Below are 24,933 nucleotides of genomic sequence, written 5' to 3'. Positions count from 1 at the left end.
CACCAAAAAATAGAATAATCAAAAATTCTGGTTTTGGTGTGCCCTGCCCCATGTGTATTATAGCGAGGAAAAGTAGCATTATCATACACTACAACTGTTCCTGTATCACCTAAGCAGTGTCAGTCAGTGTCAGGTCCCTTTACCATTCCTGCTCTGATTTCTCCATTTCCCACTGCTAGGCAGGATACAATGAGCAAGATTCTTGTGATGTTTTGGGGGTTGCCAGTATGAAAGACAGCTAGTTTCTATCAGGAACTTATGGGGATGACTAGCTTTCCTTCATTGCTAGCCAGAATTTGTCTTACTAAATGCAGCTGTCTCATTTAGGCCCTGTTCTGGCTGATCCTATTGTTGTACTTAGAGATCCTGTTACAGCTGTGACTGCAAAGAACTTCTATGCGAGTGTGCTGCAATAGAGCAAATAGTATTTAAGTCTAACATTCTGTAAGGTCTGGACCACTGCTTAGCTGGTTATTTGTCAATGGATGGATTTGGCTATGCATATCTATTCTGTATGGGTCTGTTAGACATGCTCTCCTTAAAGAAAAACATATCTTTCAATAATGGAGACTAGTGTTTTTAAATTAATCGTGGTTATAGCAGTGTTACACCAGGGTAAGCAAAGTAAGAATCAACTTGCAGGTGTTCTTCTGGAGATGTGTGCAGTGTAGAGCTCCTCAGTGAGTTCTCTTTTATCAGCTCCAAGGGACTGAGAATCTGCTATTCACAGGTTGGCATGTGAATAGCTTGGATGATCTAGCCCAGGATTGAAGACTAACTTCAAGATGAATGAGGTTGTTTTCCAATCTAACAAAGCATTTATAAGTATATGCTTAATATTAAGCATTCCAATAGACCCACTGAAGCCCTAAAATGGTGTTTAGTCTCTTTCTAGAAGTGGGTAGAACTAGTTATCTGTTTAAATTTCAGTATGTATTTGAAGTGCATTGTTTGTTCAGATCTCATGACCCTGCAAGGTTGAGAATCAAAGTCCTAAAATAATTTCTTGGACATTAAAAAGATCCTACCACCTTGGATTAATCAAATGAACGAATCTTTGAATGATAGATGTTTTCACTGAAAGAAAAGCTTTTTTAAATAGCAAATGAGAATAAGAGGGGAGAGCTTCTCTGCTGTTTAATGTGGTCATTAGCTAGTTAACTAATTTTCAAACCAGGAGCCAGTGTTTTCCAAAGTAACCACTTTCAGTGGGTCTGGCTGCTTCATTTTTTCCAAGACAATTATAACACTATAAGGAACACAGTCATTTTACTTGGCAACAGTTTTTTTCTGCTCTCACTCGTTAACAAAGCCTTTCTAATGCTGTTAGCATTCTGATAGTGCCATAAATACATGGCTTAAGTTCCAAAAGTTGCCACTAGCAGCAAGTAAAACATTGGTGGATGAGCTTGTACTTTACAATAATACAACTAAATATCGAAAGTAAAGAATAGTGGAAAGAGCTGCTTTCTTATAATGCTGAAGAATATTAATCCTCCCAGCTTTCCCTATTACCTTTCATCCCTGATATAGATACTGTATGTGAAGTCCACTTTCTCAGGTTTCAACTAGTAGCTTTTTAGTTTTAATGAAAACGTGCATCTACCTCTATATGAACCTGTAGTATAGTATTTTATGCATAGTGATATACTAAAATTATATGGATGTTAGGAGTGTAAAGTTAGAAGCATAAATGATAATGTCCCAAATATTGACTAGCATCCAGACAAATTGTGTGTAACAAGGTAAATTATTTCATGGTAAAAACATCACCCTGTCTCTGGCAGACCAGGGGCAAGATAATGAACTAAGAGGCTTAAACTGTTTCTGTAAGGCTTAATTGCACAGCGTTAAGTCTCATAGTCCACAGATGAGTACAAATCCCTGAAACATAGCCAAATTATAGAACTCTGATAAATAACTCTGGTAGGAAAAAAGACATGAGATTGTTTTCAAAAGCAATATGTGTTAATTTTCTTCTGTCATCACAGAAGATGCTAGAGATTGTTCCCCTTTCATGCAAGGTGCCAAAAAGTCATATTTTTACATAGGCATTCCAGAAATTGTTTGGTCTTTAGGGTAACAAAGTTGCATTGCTCAAACAGATCTAGTGTTATGGCTCAGTCTAGTACTAATTCTAGGTTTGTCTGTGCAGAGTCCTTGCATAGTCTGTACATGCCTGTGACGAGGAGGATGCTAGGGAGACCTTGGGTTTGACCCCAGTGTCATTTTCATGTTCAAGTATTATCTCCTGTTTAATGTTTCTCTTTCAGATTATTTTCCATCTAATCCTGGCTAACATTTCTACAAGCTCCCCATAATTATAATCAATGCACCTTTCTTTCTACTTTCTGTAGGTTCAGTAATATTTGTTAACCCTTGCAAACTGAGACCTGAGTAAGAGTTGTTAGATGGAGTTGTAAGGATCTTTTGGAAACTTTTGCTCTCATCTTCTGAAAATGCTTGCTTGAGTCTCTTTAGGGTCTTAACAATAACATGTCTTCCATGCAGAGTCATCCATGAATGTTTGCAGAGTGGGATGCTTAATAAACATGATAATTAAAATGGCAAGGAAATCAGTACATATAAGACAAATTACAGAAGTGTTTCCTGTATTGTAATATTTGTTTCCATAGTCAATACCCTTATGCAGTTGTTCTTTATTGATGGTTTTGGCCTTTCCCTTAGACTGAATCTCTTTTGGATTAATTTTAATAGTCTTAAGAATTATTGTAGGTAACTAATGAAAGAGGAGTCAGTAGATAGATTTTAATCAGTCATCTCCTCTTTCATCATTCACCAGTATTTAGGAATATATTGGCAACCTAACATTACCTCCTGTCTAACACTTTTTTCTTTGTTTAGGTTCCAGGACCAAGGAAGGGGTTGTTCACGGTGTCACGACAGGTAAGAAAATTAATACATTATTTCAATCACTTCCCTAAGTTTGTGGTTAATAATTTATTTGTTAAAAACTGTATTTTTTTTGAGCATGCCAATTTATGAAGGATAGAAAACCTGTAGTTAAAAAGAATCGGGAAATAGAAAGCAACACTTTTGTCAATCCATACAGTTTTCTCTTAAGAACAAATATTTAAATTTAATATAGTTGCTCGTGTGAGATGGGTTTTTCAGCCATGTTCCAAATCAAGTCAAGGTATGCTGGCATGAGCCAGGAGACTAATAAAAGCAGACAGCTAAACAGAAAGAAATAGCCTACATTTTTAGAAGTATATAAGTCAAGGGTTTTCCTGTTTTGTTTTTTGTCAAAGGTAAAATATTCTATGCTGGAATGTCATAAACCAGTTGGCATAAAATTGAATTGTCGTGATTTGTACTGCTATAAAGAACTTCTGCCTATAGAAACTGGAAGCCTGGCTCTTGTGACAAAGTCTGTGTCCTTGTGAGCTGAGGAGGAAGAACAGTGGGGTATGGAGGTGGGAGTGGAGAAGAGGAATGCCACTGAAAGAGGAATGTGGAAGGCAAAGTGGGAAGAGACTTGGATATATGTCAGGAGAACTCCCATCTGATGATTTAAGGTCTCAGCAGAACCAGTCAGACAAGGCTGGTGCTACTGGAAGAGGTGGGGATTATTGCAACAAATTAAAAAAGAGGGGAAATAATGCAGAAGGAACCTCTTCATACAGCAGTGATTGAGAGATAAGGTAGAAAGGAAAGATTTTTCTATAATTTTTGCATTTAAGGCAAAGAACAATGTCAGCAGCTTGTCCATGCTGAGGTCTTTTAGGTTACCCCCAGTGAAACTGTGATCCAAAATGGAGTTTCACCTCTGTAGTCTCTAATTCTAGACTTGCAATACAATTGTTGCTGTAACTATGGCCTGTGTGGCTATACCTAAATTACCATTAAAACTGACTACCTCTGGTATGATTAAGTGTAGCTGTGGCAGTAGAGAATTCCATATGAACTTAACACTTGAGTGTTATATTCTTGGTGGCTTCTTCATCCTTGCCAGAGGTCTGCTTCCAGCAATGCATAAATAGTGTAATTTCAGATAAAATGTTTACTGCCACCGCAGGCATGCTGTGACTGCAGTCTGGACATACCCCATCACTTCTTCTATTGCTAGAAGATTCTTGTGACTCATGTCTCACTGGACCAGGTTGGGTGGCAAGATAGAAGGGAAGTAGCTTTTGGAAAGAAACAAATTTCAGAGTCTTAGGTTTAAAAAAGGGGTTTCAATTCCAGTTATGAGGATTTTAAAGTGATATCTTAGAACTGCATAATCTCTCAATGGCAACAGCACTTTCCAACTTTGAAGTTAATGCTGTGCATATATTTTCACATTAGTACTTCTACACTGAAAAATAAAGTAAACTTGCATATTAAATTGGTTTGCGAGGATCATTCTAGGAATGAACTGAAATCGGTAATCAATAATGTGGACTAACTGGTAAGTGGCAAAATGAAGGGAGTTCTTTGATCTCTACACCGTGCGGGAAAACCTCAGCTGACCTCAGTGCATTGAATAAAATGTGTAATTTTCTGCTGTAGAATATGGGGCTTCTAGAGATGTGAGAAAATGCTTGATGAAGAAATTCAAGGTGTTTTTTTCCCTAAGAAGTCAGAAAACAAATTGGGGGGGGGGGGGTAGGGGCAAAGGCAGGGTTATTAAAGATTTTTCTGTTCCTGCTCTGTGTATGGTATCATTCATCTGTGCTCAAGTAAGCCAACTCAGAAAAGACAGACAACTGTAGGTAGACTTGCTTGGCAGTATTTAATATCATACCCCAAATAAATGGTTGAGAAATAAGCCAAGAGTATTTTTAGTAGTAAAACTGAGCAGAACATCTGATCATCCTGCATAATTTAGCTTTAGGCTTAACAGATGCATGTTCTTGTAGGGTTTGGAATCGCAGCCTGTTGGACCTCAATGAAGAAAGAAGCAAAGTATCTCTGTAACCAGCAGAGATGAGGTCTGAGGCCTGCATATATCCAAATGTCATAGAGGTGGAAACAGCATTGGATAGCACTAACAAGTTAATTGAGGTGACGTTGACCAGCCAGGCTTTGCCTTAGAATAAAAGTCAAGGACACTTGCACATGTATGAAGTTTTCTGAAGCACTGGGATCTCTGTCTGTAGCAGGTTAGGAGGAAGGAAAGAAGTTTCCCATAAAGCTGAGGGAAAACTTTCTGGAATCCTGTGAGTGTCTGTCTTTATCAATTGTAATGTTCATAGCAAGACAGAAATTGAACCAGATGAATGGAACTTTTGACAGGTTTGAAAAGATGCTAAACTTCTTTGTAATGCATGAAATAGACTATAATGGAAAACATGAGGAGGTCTTTTCTGTTATCTTGCTGCTTTAAGTAAAATCTTCATAAAGGAGTTGAGAATTTTAGGCGGAACAGTGGTAGCTCATCACCCACTTCAGGAAATTGGTGACAAAATGAAGTGGATGAAGCTAATGGGAATTGTGCCACAATTTGCTTATTTCTGGTCTATTAAACTCAGAAGGTGGCGGTTGAATGAAAAAGGAAATGGATAGAAGACATGTAAGTTGCAATGTGGCAGTGAGAAAAGGGGACTTGATAAATACAGACAGCACAGTTTCTAAAATGGAACAGGATGGGCTTAAATAGTCTAAGAATAGAGGAACTGCTCTAGTCTTTAAAAAGATGATGCAAGTCTATGAGGAGTTGTTTTTTGAAGCAGAGATGGTAGGTGAAAATTTGGATTCACTGTAGTAATGCTATGAGATAAAATGTGAGGGTCCTCTAAGAAATGCTAGTGAAATTGTCTTAGAAATCAAATGCATTTGAATAAATGCCCTTAAGTTTGTGATATAACTGCCTTTTGAAGACACTCAAAGGCCTACTTGTCTCTTTTCATAGGACTAGGAGTGAGTTAATTCTAGTGGGCTTTTTAATGCCCTGGGGTATTCATTTCATGTGAAACCTGAGAAAATCAAATGCTTCATGTGAAGAAAGACAATTTGAGAGATTGGAGATGGTCAAATACAAACCAGAATCATAGACCAAAATGTGTTTCTGGCTGTGCATGCCTGTGGTATGCATGCTTTATAGGGTTGGCCTATGTAAGCATCTCCTTTTGCTACCTTTCAGATGATGCTTAGAGGGAGACCAATAGGACCACCCTATTGGAGCCCAGTGAGGAGAGGGGATGATGGCTACTCTTTCTTCTTGAGGGAAAGAAGAGTTAAAAGTAGTGAGCTCTTCCTTTTGGGGAGGAGAAATAGTAAGTCTCTTACTGAAGACTCTGGATGCTCTGTTTTCCAGATATTGACTTGGACAAGAAATCTAGGGTGTTCTAAAAAGAGTCACATGAGAGGCTTTAATATTGTAACTGAGCATGAAGGCTGTGTGTTTTGGGGAAAACTCATTACTGTGCTGTACAGTCTAGCCTTTCACCTTGTTGTGTCAAAATGTGAAAGGGAAGTTAGGAGCATCTATCTACAGTTCAGAATCTTTCCTGGCAAGGTTGAATGGGTGTGTGACTACTCCTTTTTTCCCCCTGTTCAAATTCCAAGGTCTTGTTAGCTTTGCTGTTTTTTGAATAGCTTCTGGTTTAAAACTGTTTGCTGGTGAATGGCTTCAGGAACTGACATGCCTCAAAGTGCTTTTGTTTAGTGAACAACTAAATATGCTTTTCAGTTAGTGGCTTTCCAAACCCAGAAAGACTAGACTTAGGAGTTTGTTTCTTTAAAGCACAACTAGACTGTACCATGTTTAGCAGTATCAAGACACTGTAAAATGAGGATGCGTCATTGTAATTCACAGGAATGTAGCAAACATGAATTTGTCAGGTCACCATCTTTAGAAGCTCTGAGAAAGGAGGAAGTCTTGCTTACTGGTCTTATATGGTGTTAGCTTGTGCATTTGACTTGTTTGCCAGCCTAATTAACATGTCTGGCCTTTGACTACAAGTGTGTAATTCATCCCTCTTCTTAATCTCCCAAGAATAAGTGTCCAGAAATGTACAGTATTGATGATTCAGTATTTACTATTTCCTAATAACCAGACAAAGTAAAACACTAATTTGCATAAAAGATCAGGGCACAAAAGCCCTCCATCAATGTTTCAACCACATGCCAGTTTCCTGAAGCTGAATGAAAACAGTCTCAACAGTGAGGAACCATAGTCAGCTTTTTCTGCAATTCTTTTATTTCATCATTCTTACTTTTTCTTAATGTTCTTAGTCTCCTTGCATTGGTATTCCTGCTTTTGCCTTTACTCCATTAGGTAGCTTCCAATGAGCAGGTGAATACAAGAACCTGCAGTGTATTAGTAGCTTTTTATAAATGAATTCAGGCAGTCTTTTTGTCTAAAATACATATACAAGGTATATACTTAATGAATTATCATTTCACTCTGGATAATTTCATTATCCAGAGATATCATGTTTTCATCCAGAGTTATTGTTTGAATACTGGAAGTAACAAGTTGTCATTTTGAATTGTTCTGAAAGTTTTCATGTTAATGCCTTATATTACACCGTACTCTACAATAAATAGTGAAAAGAAAGTTTCAACAACTGACTTGCAGAATGTTATAGTCAGTACTAGAACTGCAGTTTCAAAGTTAGCGTTAGCATGATCATTGCATACTGTTCCAAGATCACTTACTTGGCTGGGATATCTCCCCGTAGATTGGCAGAAGTCATCTAGCCATAGCACTGCAGAGCTCTGTAGAAGCTGATTTTACGCTCTCAGCCCTGTGATGCAAAGCAGACATCAGCTTAAAGACTTACCGATTTAAGACCATTTAAACAGTCCGATATTCAGATTGATTTAATTAGTTGTTATCAACCAACTGCATTCTGAATTGATTTGTTTGTGTGCTTTTTCCCTTGTTACTACTTAGTGTAAACAGTAAAATACCTAAGATTGGAAACCTATTCTTCTTTTCCCCAATTACTAGGGTTCCATAGTGGAAGGGTTAGAGTTAGAGCTTATTTACAGAACCAGTCTGGTAATAACTTAGTGTTACATATATCTTACAGATAGGAAAGAGGACTTTCTCCTACCACTAGAAGAGTACATTTTTGAATTTATACTGTGTGTAGTTTGGATTTGTCCTCCAGAAATCTGAGCTGTGAAGGTGTCTTACTGGAAAACCAACTTACCGGTTTTATTTCAAGGGATAAGTTGCTATGAAATATTTAACATGCTAGGCTTTTAATTTTCAGCATCTTCAGATATCTAGAAATGCCCATTATGTTTTGAATATATGCTGATATGCTTGTAAACCGGGCCCTAAATCTGGTTTAAGGCCATCAACTTCTGTGTGTTTGAAGTTTTCACTCAGTAATACCTAAATTCATGTTTGGCAGAGCCAATGTGGTGTACAAGAACTGCATTTTAGAGATGGAAGATGCTGCTTGGATGCCATGCTTGTGTTCTGCAAAGAACAGCTTGCTTTCATTCTTTCAAGGTGAAAACACTTTTAAGACTTGTCTTGTGAACACAGCTTTCCTTAAGAAGGTGGATTTCTAGTGGCTGAGTGTCTTATGATCATGACTGTCGAGGTCAGTGATTACTACCAGCTTGCCCAGAGTAATGATTTGGCAGTGCTTTCTGCAGTGTCTAGAGACAGTGTCAGATAGAACATTTATACGCCTTCACTTCTACACACAGAAGGAAGCTCACACTTGAGGAAATGTTCAACATCTGCAATTTTTGTGCACTTCTGTTTGCTTGCCTTATGGACAACAGTTGTTAAAAATATAATTTGATGTTACTTTGGCTTACCACAACTTCCTGAGGACTGTGAAAATAACTGGTGGCACTATGTGATACAGTAAATGAGATCTTCAGTGGCGCCTCTTGTCTGTTTTCTTATGCTATGAAGCTGAAGTACATCTAAATACACTGCTTCTGTTGCCAGTTCTATCAGGTATTTTGTTATTGTGTCAACAACAGTGTTAGCAGCCCGATTCTTTGCTTTTTTTTTATGTGTACTAAGACTTTTCTAGAGTAATCTGTTTCTGGGAGGAGAAAACAGACTTTGGACAATTTTCCAAAACATTCTCACAGGGGGAACTACAGTCATTTGATAGTTGCTTTTGGTAGGTGGTCATACTTGATACTTGCCATGATGACAATCTGAATGTGGTTATAATAGTGACATCAGGAATTAGGCATTTTATACTGCAGCTGAGCTAAGGCATCCACAGTGCACCAAACTTTGCTATTTCTTCATATTTTGCTACTGATGCTGTTTGAGGAAGATCTTGATAAGAAAATTAACTATGATGATTTATATTGAACACAATGCATCTGTACTTTATCACTTTATCAAAGGGAAGAGGATCAGTCTGCTTAAGAGCAGCTGTGCATGTGCTTTGACAATATCAAGCCTGCTAAATTTGTCTGTTAAATATTCTGTCATTCAACATTTAGGAAAAGGGAGAAGTTTTCAAAAGTTAGTGTATGACACTTCCATACAAAAAAACCTAAACAAAAAAAAACCCACAGAAGAAAATGTAAGCAAAGATCCCTTTTATATCTTCTGTTGGTTTTCTCTTCTTTCCTTCTTTCCCATAGAAGGAATGAGACTGGAAAAAGGGAAAGAGCAATACTGAAATGTAATGAGGTGTTCATTGACCTGCTTTATATTTAAAGCTCCTGGTTTTGGTCATAATGTAAAAAAATACTCATAATCCATTACTAATTTTTCACTGAAAGTCAGAATGAGACAGTTAAGTGAATTGCTTCCATTTCCAGCCAGCAGATACTTATCATTCAGGTCTTTAATCTCATAATAAAATCTCATAACAAGCCCATTGCTTATTTTTCAAACTGTTGCCTAATTGCTATTATTCAGTGCTAATTATTGCAATCTATACAGTGTGCCCTGTGATATGGACAGCTGATACTCTTTATGTAAAGAATTAAATCTAATTTATCTATAGAAATCTTCTTTGTGTATTCAAAAAACTTCTGAAAAAGTCATCTATTTGCTAAGCAGAGTCCAGTCTGCATACATAAAGACTGTACCTAGGGTTATGAATGTTTTATGGGTCAGGTAGTGTTTTAGCTAGGAAAAAGTGTAGGGTTAGTTAGCATTACAATGCTTAATGTTGGATGCTTTTGAAGAACAGTCTCTTGTTTAGATGACTAAAGGGAAGCTTGAGTTTTCTGCAAATCTGATCCTGTAACTTTAAGGCATGAAGTCATCTGATCTTTCTTCTTAGTGATTTCACTACAGTGCAAGCTGCTTGCGGGGAAGAGCCCATGGGAATGAATGAGCAGAAAGAGTCGTGTAATACTCTGAAAGGCAGAACAGCAACCACTGATGTATATGTAGGCTAAATGAGTTGTAGTCTCCCTGGGGCTTTGAAGTCAGTTATTAATCTAGTTTGCTTTGGCATCTTCTGCTCATTCAGTCTTTGTGGATTAGTACATTATGGATAGAAACAGCAGCAGTGGGGCAAAAATTACATAGATAAAAGGTTGTATTAGCCTCTGGTTAGGCAGCAGTAGCTCTGCTTATTAATCAAGTATGTTTTAAATGATAGAATAATTAATGGCTTTTGTCTCTAACATAAAAAATGTTGTCTTCCATTCCCTGTAACATACAGCAAGTGTGTTCCGTGGACTAAATGGAATGCATTTCCAAATTGTGCTATATTGAATGCAAGTGTTATACATTATACAGTGACCTGTGTGTAATAAGGGCCCTTAAGCAGTGGCTTTTCTTCCACACAGTACAACTAGATGTGAATGGAAACAGCAAATGTCTCTTTCAAGCAAAAGAAATTGAGCCACAAATAAGCCTTATTTCCACCTTTGCTGCTGCTCCGGTATTAACAGATTGATAGTGTCATTTCTTGTGATCCACTTGGGGTACACAAAGTATAATGGCCCCACAGCTTTTCATGATGTCGTGTTGTCAGTAAAACTCGGAAATTTCTGAATACCTCAGTAGCTTACAGCTCCCAGAGCTGTAATGTGTTCATATTTTTCTTCTCCTCAGTGGCTGAGAAGACTAAAGAGCAAGTATCTAATGTTGGGGGAGCTGTGGTGACAGGAGTGACGGCAGTAGCCCAGAAGACAGTGGAAGGAGCTGGGAACATTGCAGCAGCTACTGGCTTGGTGAAGAAGGATCAGCTGGCTAAGCAGGTTTGTTTATAATCTTTTCTAGCTGGAGTAAATAGAATTTGAGTGGCCTCCCTGAACTGGGCGGGAGATGGAGTATGTCTTTTGGAACTGTCAATGGTATTTACGTAGGATGGTTTGTTATGCTAAGCAAATGAATAACAAAGAAAATACCTGCTGTTTATTGTCTAGTTTGAGTGGCCTGCAGGATTTGGAAACTTGAATAGGATTGGGTATCTAATTTCTGGCTAATCTGAAGTCAAATTTTATCATCAGTTTAGTGTACTCAAGTGATGACTCAACTTTGCTGCCTCTACTGAGGGCCAGCACCTGTAAAACTGCTAAACAGTTGAATGTGAAGATAACTGTTTTGCAGATAGACTCAGGACTGAAATGGAATCCTCTAGAGCTGAAAGACTAAACAGCTGAATCTTGAAGTTTAACGAGACAATTTGTATCCTCCACAGATGAGGAGCAGAAGGGATCATGTACCAATCCACTCACTACTTGGACACTTGCATCCTTAGACTTTGAAAAAGTGTGAATCTAGAATTAAGACCTAACTGGAGATTTCCTGTCTTCCATAAATATAATGGCGTGAGCTCAAAAATGCCTCTGGACTACTCTGAACTCTACAGATTAATTCTGCTCTAGCACATCATATAAAAACAAATGTAGATATCTTTATTTTAGCACAGAGGTGAAGTTTAAGTAGTGTGCGATGTGTGATACTAGGAGTTACTACATTTTTATTGCTGGTATACAGCAGTCGTATTCCAGTTACATTGGGGAAAAGTAGGATTCCTGATAGCTGGTGGGAATGATGCGTTCTGAAATGTGTATGCTAGTGTTTGGAGACAAGAGACAAACATCTCCTTTTGTACTGTTTTGTGTATGAATGTTTACATGTTAGGAAAAAATAAGGATATCAGGAATATTAATATTGACCCAAAGATGGGCGTCATACTGATTCTAGAATGAATAAGCTGTTCAATGGTGTATTTCTTCCATATAGTATCTAGGGGAGCTGTTAAAATTGAATCCTTTCAGAAGAACTCTTTATCCTTATCTGTAATTGAAGCATATTTCTGTCTGACCTAAAAATCCTATTGGTGCTTTAGAGAAGGAGGGGAAAAGTGGAATTACATTGTGAACAGGCATTCATTCCACTGCAGTTGGTTGGTCTTGAAAACATTTTACAAGTGGTTTTGTTCTTTTTCAAAGCAGTTATCTGGTGGAGGAGGGGGGGAAGGAAGAGTTAGTACTTTTTAAATTCAGATATAAAGAAAACATTGCTTTTCCTGTGGCCATGGTTCTTTATGTAAGCTGTTCCGAAGACTTATGCATTTGAGTATCTAAGGAATTGCCAGGGGATATATGAGTATGGAATGACCCCAGTAGTCTATGCCCTTAGTTTTTGCTAAAGTTTGTGAATATCTCCTCAGTAGCTTTACACTGGGAATTATATTCTTTTCTGTTGGTAGGTCTTGAAACCTTTTACTCGGTCTCATAAGTATCATTGCTGTAATATGCAGTTACTGAGTTTAGTATTGACCATACCTAGCATTTTTCATCTTAATAGAACATTAGTATACGCTTAAAATTATAAAGTATAGTGCAAACTTCTGTACTGATTTTTGTTTGTGTTCTATACACTGTAAAGCTTAAATATGAAATGTGATGGCAAATCACATTTAGAAATCACAGCTGTGAAATTAAAAAACGTCCATACTGTGCTTGCACTTTTTTCCTTAGTCCTGTAAATAGCATCATTATTCTGAACCAGGGCTTTGTTCTTTAAATAGGTAAAAACATTCATTTGATTCCTGATATGGGCATTTTTATTTAGATTGAGATTCTCAGTCATCTATGGGGTATGGTCATCTAGCTGATTAGCACCTGCAGCTCCTGGACTATTTTGAGACTGTGCCTTACTGGTTTTGCAAGGGGTGAAAAGCCACTAGGAAAATGTTAAGGTCAAAATTCAATCACTTATAGATATTTTAAAACCTAGTGTTTTTACTTACGTGTGCACTTCAGACATGTACACAAGACTTGGATTTTCCCAGTAAACTGAAATTCAGGTGGGGTCCAGGTACGAATATTCAGAAGGCAAGCCATGGGTATGGGGCAGCTTTGTCCCAGTGAGCACTTCTAGCCTGGAAGTTGGAATATGTCCCGTGTTGTTTTTTTGTTTTGTTTTTGTTTATTTGTTTGTTTAAGTGGGCCTTTCTGAAATAAGAGAAGGTAAGAATATGGCATACAATCAAAATATCCATTTAACTTTGTCAAGTTATGTCACTTCTGTCTGTCATATCCTTAGTCTACTCTCCTCTGGAAATAAGAGGCCACTACTATCAAATTGATTCCTTGAGCTTGAGTGTGGCTAGCCAGTGCCTTTGACAGATTATTCTTCCTATGGACGTCCATTTGGGACTGCTCAAGCAAATGGTTGTGTATCCCACATGCAAGATGAAAGCTTATGTTGCTTGCACTTTAAGTTGCTTACAGGATTTGACAAAAATGAATAGAAGCATCACTGCAGGATAACTTTGTTTTTCCTCAGAAGACTAAAAGGCATTAACTAGCGATCTGCTAGTTTTGCTGGACCCTAAACTTCTGACAGATGCTCTTCCAGTTCACGTACACCCACATAATTGACTCCTGATCTTGCAACTGAATATAGCAACTAGATAACCTCCTGAGACCCCTTCCAACCTGAATTATCATGTGGACTGTTGTTAACTCAGCAGGCCTCCAAGCAACTGCAGAAGTCTGTTTATGTGCCATCAATGATAGGATCAGGGCAGATATAAGTACGATCAGCCTTGCAAAACATGTGCCTGGAAGTCCGTCTAAATGGATGGCCATTGCTAGGGTTTCCTATTAGTGATCTGCCTGCATGTGCGAAAGCCTGTAATCCAGAGCTGTGACTGGCATTTTTCTGGTGGCTTAACAGAAGTCTGGTTTTGACTTTCAGCCCTCATTAAAGAGCAGACTAAGGCCGGATGGCATGTTTGTGTTTACCTGTGGATACAGGAATATTGGTGCAAGGGAAATGCTTGGCAGATTCTTGGTAAAATGCTTTCTAGAGAAGTTCACATCTGTCCAAGGCTGCCTCGTATAGTCCTTAATAACACTGGCCATGTGCCATTCTGCACAGTGTTTTAGACCATGAAGAACAGTAATTATCATCCAACTGAGGCCAGATTGGAGGACTGCTCTCACACTGAACTGTCAGCCCAAATCCTAACATTATAACCAATGCAAGTAGGCAGTGCAAAGTGACAGATGCAACTAATGACTGACAGGGCTGACTAAATAGCGGCATGCTGAGAACTCCCTAAAGGATTTACTCTTTGGAAGACGCTCACTTGTTGTATACAGTAAGGATAGCTGCAATTTTTAGGTTTGTATTAATTTTAGAAGGGGTTAATATACTACAAGTAGTGTTTTAATAAATGGCAAAACAATTCTTAAGATGAGAATCCAAAGTTCTTTTGTGCCATTGGCAGCATGCATTTACTCATGAATCATTTTTAGTATGTACTTGCTGTTGGCATAAACCAATTAAAAATGGATTAACTCTTTATAAGCAAGTTGTAAACTGAGCCTAATCTCAAAATCTGCCAGCAAGAATACTGTTACTTGTCATGATTGAGACTCTTGGAAGCAGAAAATCTTTCTCTTTTTGTTAAGAGAAGACAAATGAAATGCTGGGGTATATAAATAATACATCTGCTTTTCAGCATGTTCTGTGCCTGTACATATTTCATTTATGTGCACTAAGTCATGCTTCTAAATCACGTAAAAATTGAAGAAAAAAGGAAGATTAAATAAAACTACATTTACTGGAGCAATGAACTTGTCTTTCTAAGCTGAGGAAAGCTGTGAGATTCTTTGAATGTTCTGTTTTCAGTCCAGTACACGTGTATAGATCCAATGAGTACTAGGGGATGCTAGGTAGTGATTATCCAGTATATGGTGCACTTGATAACAAATTAAGGTTTATAAGACTTGCCATTTTTACTTTGAGTCATTTTGAAGTTGTTATCCCCACTAAATTCATGTTGTTCCATGTTTTTGGTTCCCTAGCATCTCAGGAATAAATCTGCTGCTATATTCTCTTATTTCTATGATGAATAACACTTACTTGTACTGTTCTAGCACCAAAATCCCCAGGTAAGCTCAAACCTCAAGGTACTTGAGTATGGTGCAAAGATAGGGCTAGGTGGACTACCTGCATTGATGAGCTTGCTGTTATACAGTCGCAGGCCTTCTCCTTAAGAGCGTGTTTGGTATCTATCTGCTGAATCCCTTTGCTTTTTGTAGTGACTCTGAATTTGTTAACACACTCCAGTCTGGATAGCACTTAAGAATACAGAATTACAGTAGAAGACACTGGATAGTATAGCTCGTTGACTTAAGTCTTTCAGGGGAAAAGATGACCATAAATTAGGCCGTCAACATAAGCATTAGGCAATTTTTTCAACAGGAAATGCTATTTAACTAAAAGCCCTTGCTAGTTGCTTTTATTATGAAAATGATTACAGAAGCATGAAAGTAATGGTAACTCTGCTATATTTTCTTTCCCTCTCCCATCCTGTATTTCTTGGGACTCCTCATAATTCAGTGTCCTATCATAAATATTCAGTGAAGTAGATCCCACAGATGGAGAGCATTGCTTGTTTTGGCTAGAATAGTTAGTCTTATGATCAACTGAACTTCTCTACTGACCCATATATGTTATTTAGGGCCAAGGTGAATCCCTTCTGGGGAATCGCCATAATCAAATATGCCAATAACATAGAAGCCTTTTTCTTCCCTTTTACAGGGAAGCTCCATGAGACATTGTGCACTGCTGAGAATAAAAGCATGGTGAAATACACCTTTTAATTCCGAGATGAGAGCAAATCAGTTTCAATTAAGATACCAAGCATCACAGTGTACTCTAATCAGCTATTATTTGCTCATTTGGGCGGTCTGAATGGGAGAAGGGATGCAAATTCTATAAGTGCCTTTGAAAATCTGTGTCTGTTTTTCAGTGGCAATGGAGGTTTCCTTTTTACTTTATTAAATTTTGAAATATGGATAATACTGCATCATCTAAAGTTTTTATTATTTTGTCATTTCTTATTGCAACCTAAGTTTCTTGGGTGTTTCCCAAAAGGTATTAATTACCATTTTTAGTTTTTAAAAAAAATGGAGAGATGACTTATAATGTGACTGTTTTAAAAATACAGAATTCTGTTTAGAAATCCTTCTATACATAGTTTATGCTGAAACATCCAGAAACTTGGGATCAATATTTGGTTTATCAAAACTATCTTGGGTAGCAGTCCTCTTTAAATGCCTAACACTAAAGTCCTTTCATTGTTTTAGTAGTCCCCTGCAGACAGTATAAATGTCTTCCTTAGCACCTAAAACTAACAAGCATTTTATTTTATTTTTCTTTGAGATGTATGTTCCATGTTTTATTTCCTTCTGTGCTGTAATACTGACATGCCACTTGGAAAATTCTTCATCTTGCTAATTATTTTTATACACTTCTTTGTAAAGGTTCCAAATAGGTCTGTGGTAAAACATTTTAGATGAAACCATGATTTTTGATGGAGTAAGATTCTCACCTAGTTTCTGACCATCTTTATGCTCTACAGAATGCTCAGCTCATTGAAGGATCACAGTTCCCTGTCTTTCCATTTTGTGGGTGAGATGAGTGATCTTAAAGTTTAACCCAGAAATGCAAAGGAAAAGCTATTGAATAGAGATGGGGTAGACGTATTGTCTGAGGAGATGCCCTGTTTCCTTCTTCAGAAGGGGAATTGAGGAGTCCTTCACCTTTTTTTTATGCTATCAGCTAGTTGGTGTCCCAAGGGGCTAACAGACCCCAACAGAAAGCAGGACAGTAAGTGAGAATGAATAGCAATAAGACTTGAACTGTTATTTCTTGTTGAAATAAGCAGGTTGACTCGGCTCTCCAGTTTGAAGTAGAGTTTTTGTGAGAAAGGCAAGCCTTGAATTAAGAAAGGAAACTTTAATAAGACTTCAGCATGGCAATTAAAGAAAACCTATCTTATTGGCTTATGGACTTGATGCTTTTCAGTAGACTCTGTAGCACAGGTAGGCTGAGGAGAGGCAGCAGCATGTTCTCCTCATCCTTCACTACTTCCCTCTGTTACTTTTTACCATCTGTGGCCCTGAAATAAGATTACAGTAGAAAATAGGTAAGTCTGTGATTTAGTGTACATAAACAATATTCTTAGTGACCTGCTAAGCAGGTCTAACCCTCTATGCTTGAACAGTGAGCTGTGCCAGTTCTGTCTTGTGGTGCAAGGCAGAGGGTAGGCTTTTTGGATATTCAGCATGGGCCTGACTGGTTCTGACAGTGACACTCATGCTCAGTGTGTGGGGGCAATTACAGCAGTGCTCTGTGCTTCTGGAAAACTTGTATGCTGTGGTTTCCTGTAGGATAGATGGCAGAGAACAAGTCTTTGGGGAAGCCGTGTTGAGGTGGTGTTAGAAGAAACCTAGTAGTAGGGCTGCTTGCATAGTAGCATCTGAGCATCCTTTACACCATACTTGCTGTCAGCTTCTCTTTAAAGCAAAGTACATGAAGTACACAACTTGATAGGATTACTTTTTTCCTTTCCCATTTTATATTTTGCTCTATGTATAACATGTGAATGACTGCTGCAAAACAAAGGATGCCTACCAGGAAATACTGATGCTTGCTTGCTTTGTTTTTTAAATATATATAGATGGATTGAGAGTGGACGAATGAAGGAAAAGACCCCACATTAGGGAATCCACATTGGTCACCAGTTTAATCATGGCAGACTTCCCAAGAGAAAGCATTTGTGAGCTGTTTCTTGGAACCTGTGACAGAAGCAGGGCTAGCAGTGAACTGACTTGTTTGTTTTGATTGCAGTATATCTGGACTGATTTATTTTGGTTGGACTGTTCTTACTGGGACTTGAACTCTTCAAGTCTTAAAATATCAGTGTATTGTATTAAAAAAACTATATTGAAACAATTATGAAAAGCTAATCCTTATTATTGAAACAAGTTGTAAAAAACTGATTCCTTAGGAATCATAAGGCATCTGTAAGTAGGAGAGATACTGAAAATCTGAATCTGCTTTCCTTGCATGGTCAATGCCCCCACTGAGGGCAGTGGATTTTTTTGGATGGGAATGCTGAGGAAATTTTCTAGGCTATGTAGAGATGTAAATTTTGAGTAGATTTGTGAGACTGCATTAAGCTCCTGTGTGGACACACTGTTTTGGAATGAAAGTGACTTTGATTTACTGATTTGTAACTTGTTCCAAAATAAACTTGACAGTTAGAATTGAGGCCCCTTAATTTGGTTTCACTAATGCACTTTGTTTTTCTTTGTCTCCATGTAGACAAGCCCCACGTATTTGATTTAGATGCAGTAGTATATGTTGATGTTGTATTATAGCATTGTAAAAAACAGCATACAGTGTTTACTGAAGTAGTCTTACACTTGCATGCAATTTTTGGGTGAAATATGCTAATTATGCCTACAGAAAATAGGCTGGTAAATAGGAAGGTCATGGAGGTGACCAGACATTTGGGAGGGGGGGGGGAATACAAAGCCAACCAGGAAATTCCATATTCTTCTCCTACCTTTCTTTTGCATTGTCATAAAATATTTACTGCCGCTTCCCTCTCAGATGAGTAAGCGCACCTTCTAGTAGCCCTTCTGGACATAAGTTACTTTATATAATGCCCCTCAAACATCATTACTTGAAATATCTAAAGCTAGGCTGAGCAATAGAGATGAATATGCATAGCAAATAATACTATTTAGGAACGAAGAAATAGTGGAAAGATGGATAATTCCAGTTAGTGTTAGAGTTCCAATTTTTATTGGTCAGAGCATTGAAGACTTTTGAATTGCAGTCTGTGCTTAGCCTCTCTGGTTAGCAGAAAAAATGCCTTTCCTGTTAAGGTGCATATTGTCAATGTTTTTCTTAGAGGGCAAAATAGCAGTGTTTAAAGAAAGGCCATGTTCTGAAAGCAATGCATGAACGTGCATTTCAATGCATCTGACTCAACCAGCAGTTACTTGACAAGACAGTTTGTGTGTTGTTATCTAAATGTCTTGAAATTTATTGCTCTTCATTAATGCAGGAACAAATGAGTTTAATCTAAAGGTCTCATGAGCTTTCTGGGTTTCCTGCTGATTTTCCTGCTGTTGGATAACACTTGATTAGCGATGTTTCAAGTCTACCTGCTGCCTTCAGTATATCTCACCATAAAGTATTACTAATTAGCAAAAGAATTAGTTCAGGTAGCTCTTGAGTGGCTTCATGTTGCTCTTTCCTTTCTAGCAATTACAGTTTTAGCTTTGACACTGGACAAATAATGGAGCTCACATCCTTAAACTGTATGTGCTTGTGCTTTGATCTCCAAAAATAAGGGTTTTTTATTATTAGCTGATAGGTTTTTTATTAGCTGATAGAAGGATGAATGTATTCTGGGCTATGAAGTGTTCATGTATCACACACCACAGAATGGTTGAGGTTGGAAGGGATCTCTGGAGATGTAGTCCAATGCCCTCTTGTCATGATGAGACTTAAAATATCTGTATATAGGAGAAGAGTTTTTCATTTCTTTCTCTAATGTGGGGGAGGCAAGAGATGCTCCTCATCCTTTTATCAGGAGACTGACTTTTGTGTATATGTTAGGGGATTTGCTTCTTTGCACACTCTGCTTTTTTTTTCCTCTTGTATTCTTTCCTCTGGTCTCCTTTCAAACTCCTATATCCTTCTTCTGATTTCCTTTCTAACTTAATATGCCCCTGTAGCATGGTTCAGGCTGCTGTGTTTGTCTCTGATTCTATTTACTGTGCTTATAGAGATATTTTGTTATTTAGGTCTGTCAAGCTAATGTGGCACCAGTTGCGTTTGAGTGTTGCATTCTTTTCTAGGTATCAGTCTGTGGGATTTCATGCAATGTTCATGGTAATATATTTTTTCCTGCTCTAAATAGAGTTGCCAAATGCAAGTTAAAAATTCAGGAAGAAGCTGCCTGCTGAGAGGAATATGTTTAAGTTCGTTTGGGGATGATTCATATTCATGCCAACTATTTCTGTTCCTGCCCACTGTTGCATGAAAGATTCTGCTGTTTCAGAAGGGAAACAGTTTCATGTAACCCGTAATAGTTGTGCAGACTTAAGTTGTGTGAAAACACCACTATTAAAGGATAGACTTTTATAAGCTTGCAAACATCACTGCATTACAATAATGGTCTCCTTAGCATCTTCTGCCATGTTTCAGTGTTCCTTTCCCTGCTGACCAAGATTAGGTGTTTAAGCCTAGTTCAGGTAACTCAGGAAGGCAGGGATCTTAAATGTGATTCATTGCCCATCTGAAAGTTATTATCTTCAGAGGACTTGTGAAGATAGCTGGTGCCACTTTGATACTGTAGAAAGCAAACATTGCAGCTGACAGGTTTTTTAGCTATGAAAGTTTGTGGCAGGTGCTGAAATGACATTTCAGCGAAGCACTGCAGCATGTTTGCCAGTCTCTATTCAGCAGGGCACTGCAATGGGATGTGGCTTGCTCAATAGGTATGAGTGGTAAATTGAAGTCCTGGACTGCTGTGGTGATGAGGGTAGCATAAACTTGAAAATGGTTCAGGGCTAAAATGTGGAGGTAGTATTTCTCTGTGGATAAATATTTATTTGTGTTTTCAGAATTTCAGTCCAATGTCATCCCTTAGAAATTAACTGTAGGTTAAAAGAAGAAATGGAGGAGGAAAGAAAGAAGGCAGGAAGCTTTTATTAGGATTTCCTAATTATGAGCAACGTTGTAGTTATTACTATTAATAGTAAAGCAGTTTGTATGAGGACTAGTGATAATCACCAAATACCATATGATATATACACCATGGTTATTTTGACCACTAGTGGAACTTTCTAAAGAACCTTTTTATTAATAGATAAAAGCCTATGCTTAGCCTGTTGGTGGCTGAGACTTCTCCAAAGCTACTAGCACCTGACTAAGAGAAAGGAAATGATGATCTATGCTTTCTATAGCAAACTACCATTAAACTGTGTGAGCCTCACCTGCTTTCAGCTGTATTAACTTCCTCTAAGGAATAGATTTAAGTGGCCTGTGTCAGGTTTATTGATAATCACTTTTCAATTTTTAAATACTTATTTCAAAGTGTTTGTTTCAAAAGGTTCTGTGATAGATTGTAGTCTATAGATATGTCTATAGTATAGACAGCAGAGATTGCTGTTTGTTACTGGAGAAAGCTACACTGAATATCTCATACATCTGCAAATGTAGGTTTCAAACCTTCCTTTGTTGTGGCAAATGCAAAATCTTCTCATAAGAAACGTAGGAGGTATGGTGCTAATGTCCTCCAAAACTGTGGGGGGGGTTGGGGTGTTTGTTTGTTTTTTTGTTTTTTTTTTTGGTAAGAGTGAAAGGCATAAAACCTGATTCTGAAATGTACTGGATATATTCATTGCCCTCCAAGCTTTTGGTGTTAGCTTTCACAGAATGGTTTGTTCATGCTTAGCACATATTTGGGAGATCTGCCAGGTTTGGATCAGAACTGTCAAACTGTCAGCATAAGATAAGGAGATACAGCTAATAAAGAACTTCTCTTGCCCTCCTTAGTAGGCTAGCTACAAAAAAGGAGGAACTGTCTGGGCTTTCTTCAGAAATGCATAGAACAGGGTTTGTGCTTTTAAAAGGGCTGCTCAGTCTGTCTTTGCCACCTCCTACTCCATCCTGTGTGAAAGGGACATCACCTAGAGCAGCTGATACTCTGCTAATATAACCTCAACTATGTGGGTTTCCTCTCTGGGGCTGTGGGACAGTAAAGGCTTGAGGCTTTTTAGCTAGTGCTTTCTGTATCTCTGCACTGCAAAATGTAATTCTTTCCTCGTGTTAAATATAAAGAAGACAATGGCAGAGACTTTTTACTTCTGATTGCCTGTGATGGGTTTATGGCCCAAAGGACCCACTCTGGTCTACATGGAAGCACATAGCAGTAGAGTGGTGGGAAGAATTCAATTAGTGTGTCAGGGTGAGTAGTGCTTATGAGAAATGTACTCTTATCCATAGAGATGGTATTTCTAACAGGAATTGTCCCTTCATGCCAAAGAAGGAAAAGTGCCAATGGTTGAAGGAAGCTATCTCCTCTAAAGAAAATGACTTTTACTGCTAGAAATGCAAGATAACCTTAGGGAAGAAATACAAGGGTAATTGGGCTAGAGTAGGGACCACTTAAGATATGAAGCTTTTCTTAATTTTGTGTGAGTATTTAGGCAGGCAGGAGGCTGGAAGCTGTAAAAATCAAAAGCAGCTCTAGTGTCAGCAGTCCACTACCAGCTAATGATAGTTTCCAACATGAAGTATTTGTAACAACTTTATAAATTATCAGCTTACTTTAATACTTAAATTTTAATATGGTGTTGAAACATGTAGTTTAACTTAAGCATGTATTGAGGTACTGGACCTATCTGAAACCCCAGTTTGGTAGAAACATGCTCAAGTGCTTACTTGAACCCAAATCTTAAATGTTGCAGAAGTCACAGCCTTCTCCAATTTGTATCCATATGCAGTTTATAGATGATATTGTGCACATGAAACACTTATGCATGTACTAATGAATATACTTATGGCAATTAAGAATAAGAAGATTATACTGTGGCATCAAACTCTGATTCATTACTTAACACTCGGCATATCTTAGTCATGTAAGAATTGCCTTCTAAGATGCTTCTTTAACCCCTGTCTGACTTAGCTTATGCATTGTGTAGTTGATCCTGAACAAATGCTTCTTTTCAAATTTCTAGTAATGTCAATTTTAATGTTTGAATCACTTTTAATTTTGTGCAGGCAGTATTTAATCTTACAAGTCCCTCAAGATATAATTAACAGAGTTCAGATAGATGTACGGTATGTAAATGATTTTGTAGAGAAAGATCAGAGATCAAACAGACCTGGAGGCTGCATTAATTTCCTTCTCTGGAAGAAATTATTCTAACAGGTCGAGAGAAGTCACTGGGAAGGTGTTGTAAATGAGTGTTTCACACTGATCCTCAGACTGAAGAAAGATTCCCCCTTCCTTCCCCTTACCATGTTCTTAAACTTATCTGAAGTGCATTTGCTGTGTTTGAAGGTGCTGGACCAATATGTTTAGTGGCTAGATGCTCTTCCTTTCTCACATCATGGTGAGAGGCTATGTACTGCCCCATTATAAGCATTATAAGCATAATAGAAAGCTAAAGGGAGAGGACAGTTGAATTCTTATATGCATGGAGACAGGGGGGATTAGTGATTATTGTGAAGTGTAGCAGAGGGTTGTCAGCCCAACTGGCAGAAGATGTAGACTTCTGCTAGAAGTTTCACTTAGGTCAGTTGCTGTTTCCTCTTGTCAGCTTAGAACTCATAAACTAGCCCTTTCAAATGAGGATAAGGTGCTTTCAAACATGGTATTTCAAATAAATTTGTGTTTACTTTAAACAAAACAAAGCTATTCTAGTAGCTTTGAAGGAGGGAATACATTCAAATAGAGCTCATGGCCATCAGCATGTTTCCTTAATAGTCTATTTTTGGAAGGGGTGGTGTGCTGATCCTTCACAGGAAGGGGAACGTATTTAGCAGTACTTCTTTCCACCTCCTACACACCATATATGCATCTGAGATGAGGCTTTCAGTCTCCTGGTTCTCTTTGCAGATTTTTCTCAGGGCTTTCTCACAGGTCTGCTTTGTATTATCGTTGGGAGAAACTCCGTAAATGCCTGCTGTTGTCTAAAGTGAGAAATAAGGGAATTAATAAATAAAACTAGTGTAAAAAGCAAAGTAGACTTGCATCTTGCTTTGGAATCTATTTTAAGTGGTAAACACCTTGACAACAGTTAAGATGAGGGTAGTAGAAGGTTTGTTTCATCTTTTCCTGGGTTCTTTGATCTTCAGCTCAGTTCAATTTTCTCTAGATTTTATGCATGGTACATAATAGGAAGCAATGCAACTAAACTGAATCTTTCACTGGCCTCTTGAAGGAGAATCAGACTTAGCAATTCAGATTGGTATGCAGACTGAGATGGGAACAGGGAGGACTATAGGTCGTACTGGAAATAAAGATGAGATAACGTAGCTGGTTAAGATACCTATAGTGATGGCAATCTCCACAAGTTACTGTGTACTAGCCCAGACTGTGAAAGACATAGTTACTTAAAGCTTTGTCTGTGCTAAAGAACACCTTCACTTCTAAAATCAGCCAGAAAAACTGTTTTGATCAAGACAAGTAGTTCTATATCCACCCTGACAGTGTCCACTGACAAAACGCTCTTGAAAGCTGCTGATGCACCTTGTTTCAGCTAGTAAGTCTTGTTACTGTGGTAGTGTACTCTGTGATAATCGTGTCACAAAGCCAAGTATATAACTAGTGATGCTTTTAGTGTCAGTGAAAGGAAAACAAGGTTAGTTGGCAGGTGATGTTTTGTTTATAACACTGTCACTGCTTCTCCCTATGGCTCTGAAATTTGTGCTAACAGTATGTTAAATACCTTGATCAGTTCCACTGTGCTCTTTGGCAATAGTTTAAATCAAGTGGCAGGATAACGTAACAAAAGCTGCAGATTTTAGAGCTGGAGATCTCTGAGGTCATTGACACTGAAGTCATGCCTGTTTGTAGGTCTGAGGTGGCCTTAGGGCCAACTCTTACTGGAACGCTTCAAACGGATGAGGGCAGCTGACAGTTTTGCAAAGACAATCTGAAGGCTAGCCCTCTAACTCTTATTACAATAGCTGGGTACTTAACACTAAGATAGCATTGAAGGCAGCAGCTTAGTTTCTTGGCT

At 38.1% G+C, this 24,933-nt stretch overlaps 1 protein-coding gene across 1 annotated transcript in view; it reads left to right on the top strand.

The window, feature by feature from the left end:
* Nucleotides 1–24,933, top strand: part of SNCA (synuclein alpha) — a 69,898-nt gene that overhangs the window by 6,096 nt on the left and 38,869 nt on the right. Inside the window, exons 3-4 of the mRNA XM_067297073.1 lie at nt 2,866–2,907; nt 10,961–11,106. Coding sequence (XP_067153174.1) covers nt 2,866–2,907; nt 10,961–11,106 — 188 coding nt within the window. The remainder of the gene's footprint in view (nt 1–2,865; nt 2,908–10,960; nt 11,107–24,933) is intronic.

Source organism: Apteryx mantelli, chromosome 5 (assembly GCF_036417845.1).
Source record: "Apteryx mantelli isolate bAptMan1 chromosome 5, bAptMan1.hap1, whole genome shotgun sequence".
Taxonomy (NCBI): Eukaryota; Metazoa; Chordata; class Aves; order Apterygiformes; family Apterygidae; genus Apteryx; species Apteryx mantelli.
The sequence above is the reverse complement of the archived record's forward strand: the minus strand, read 5'-3'. Positions and strand labels throughout refer to the sequence as shown.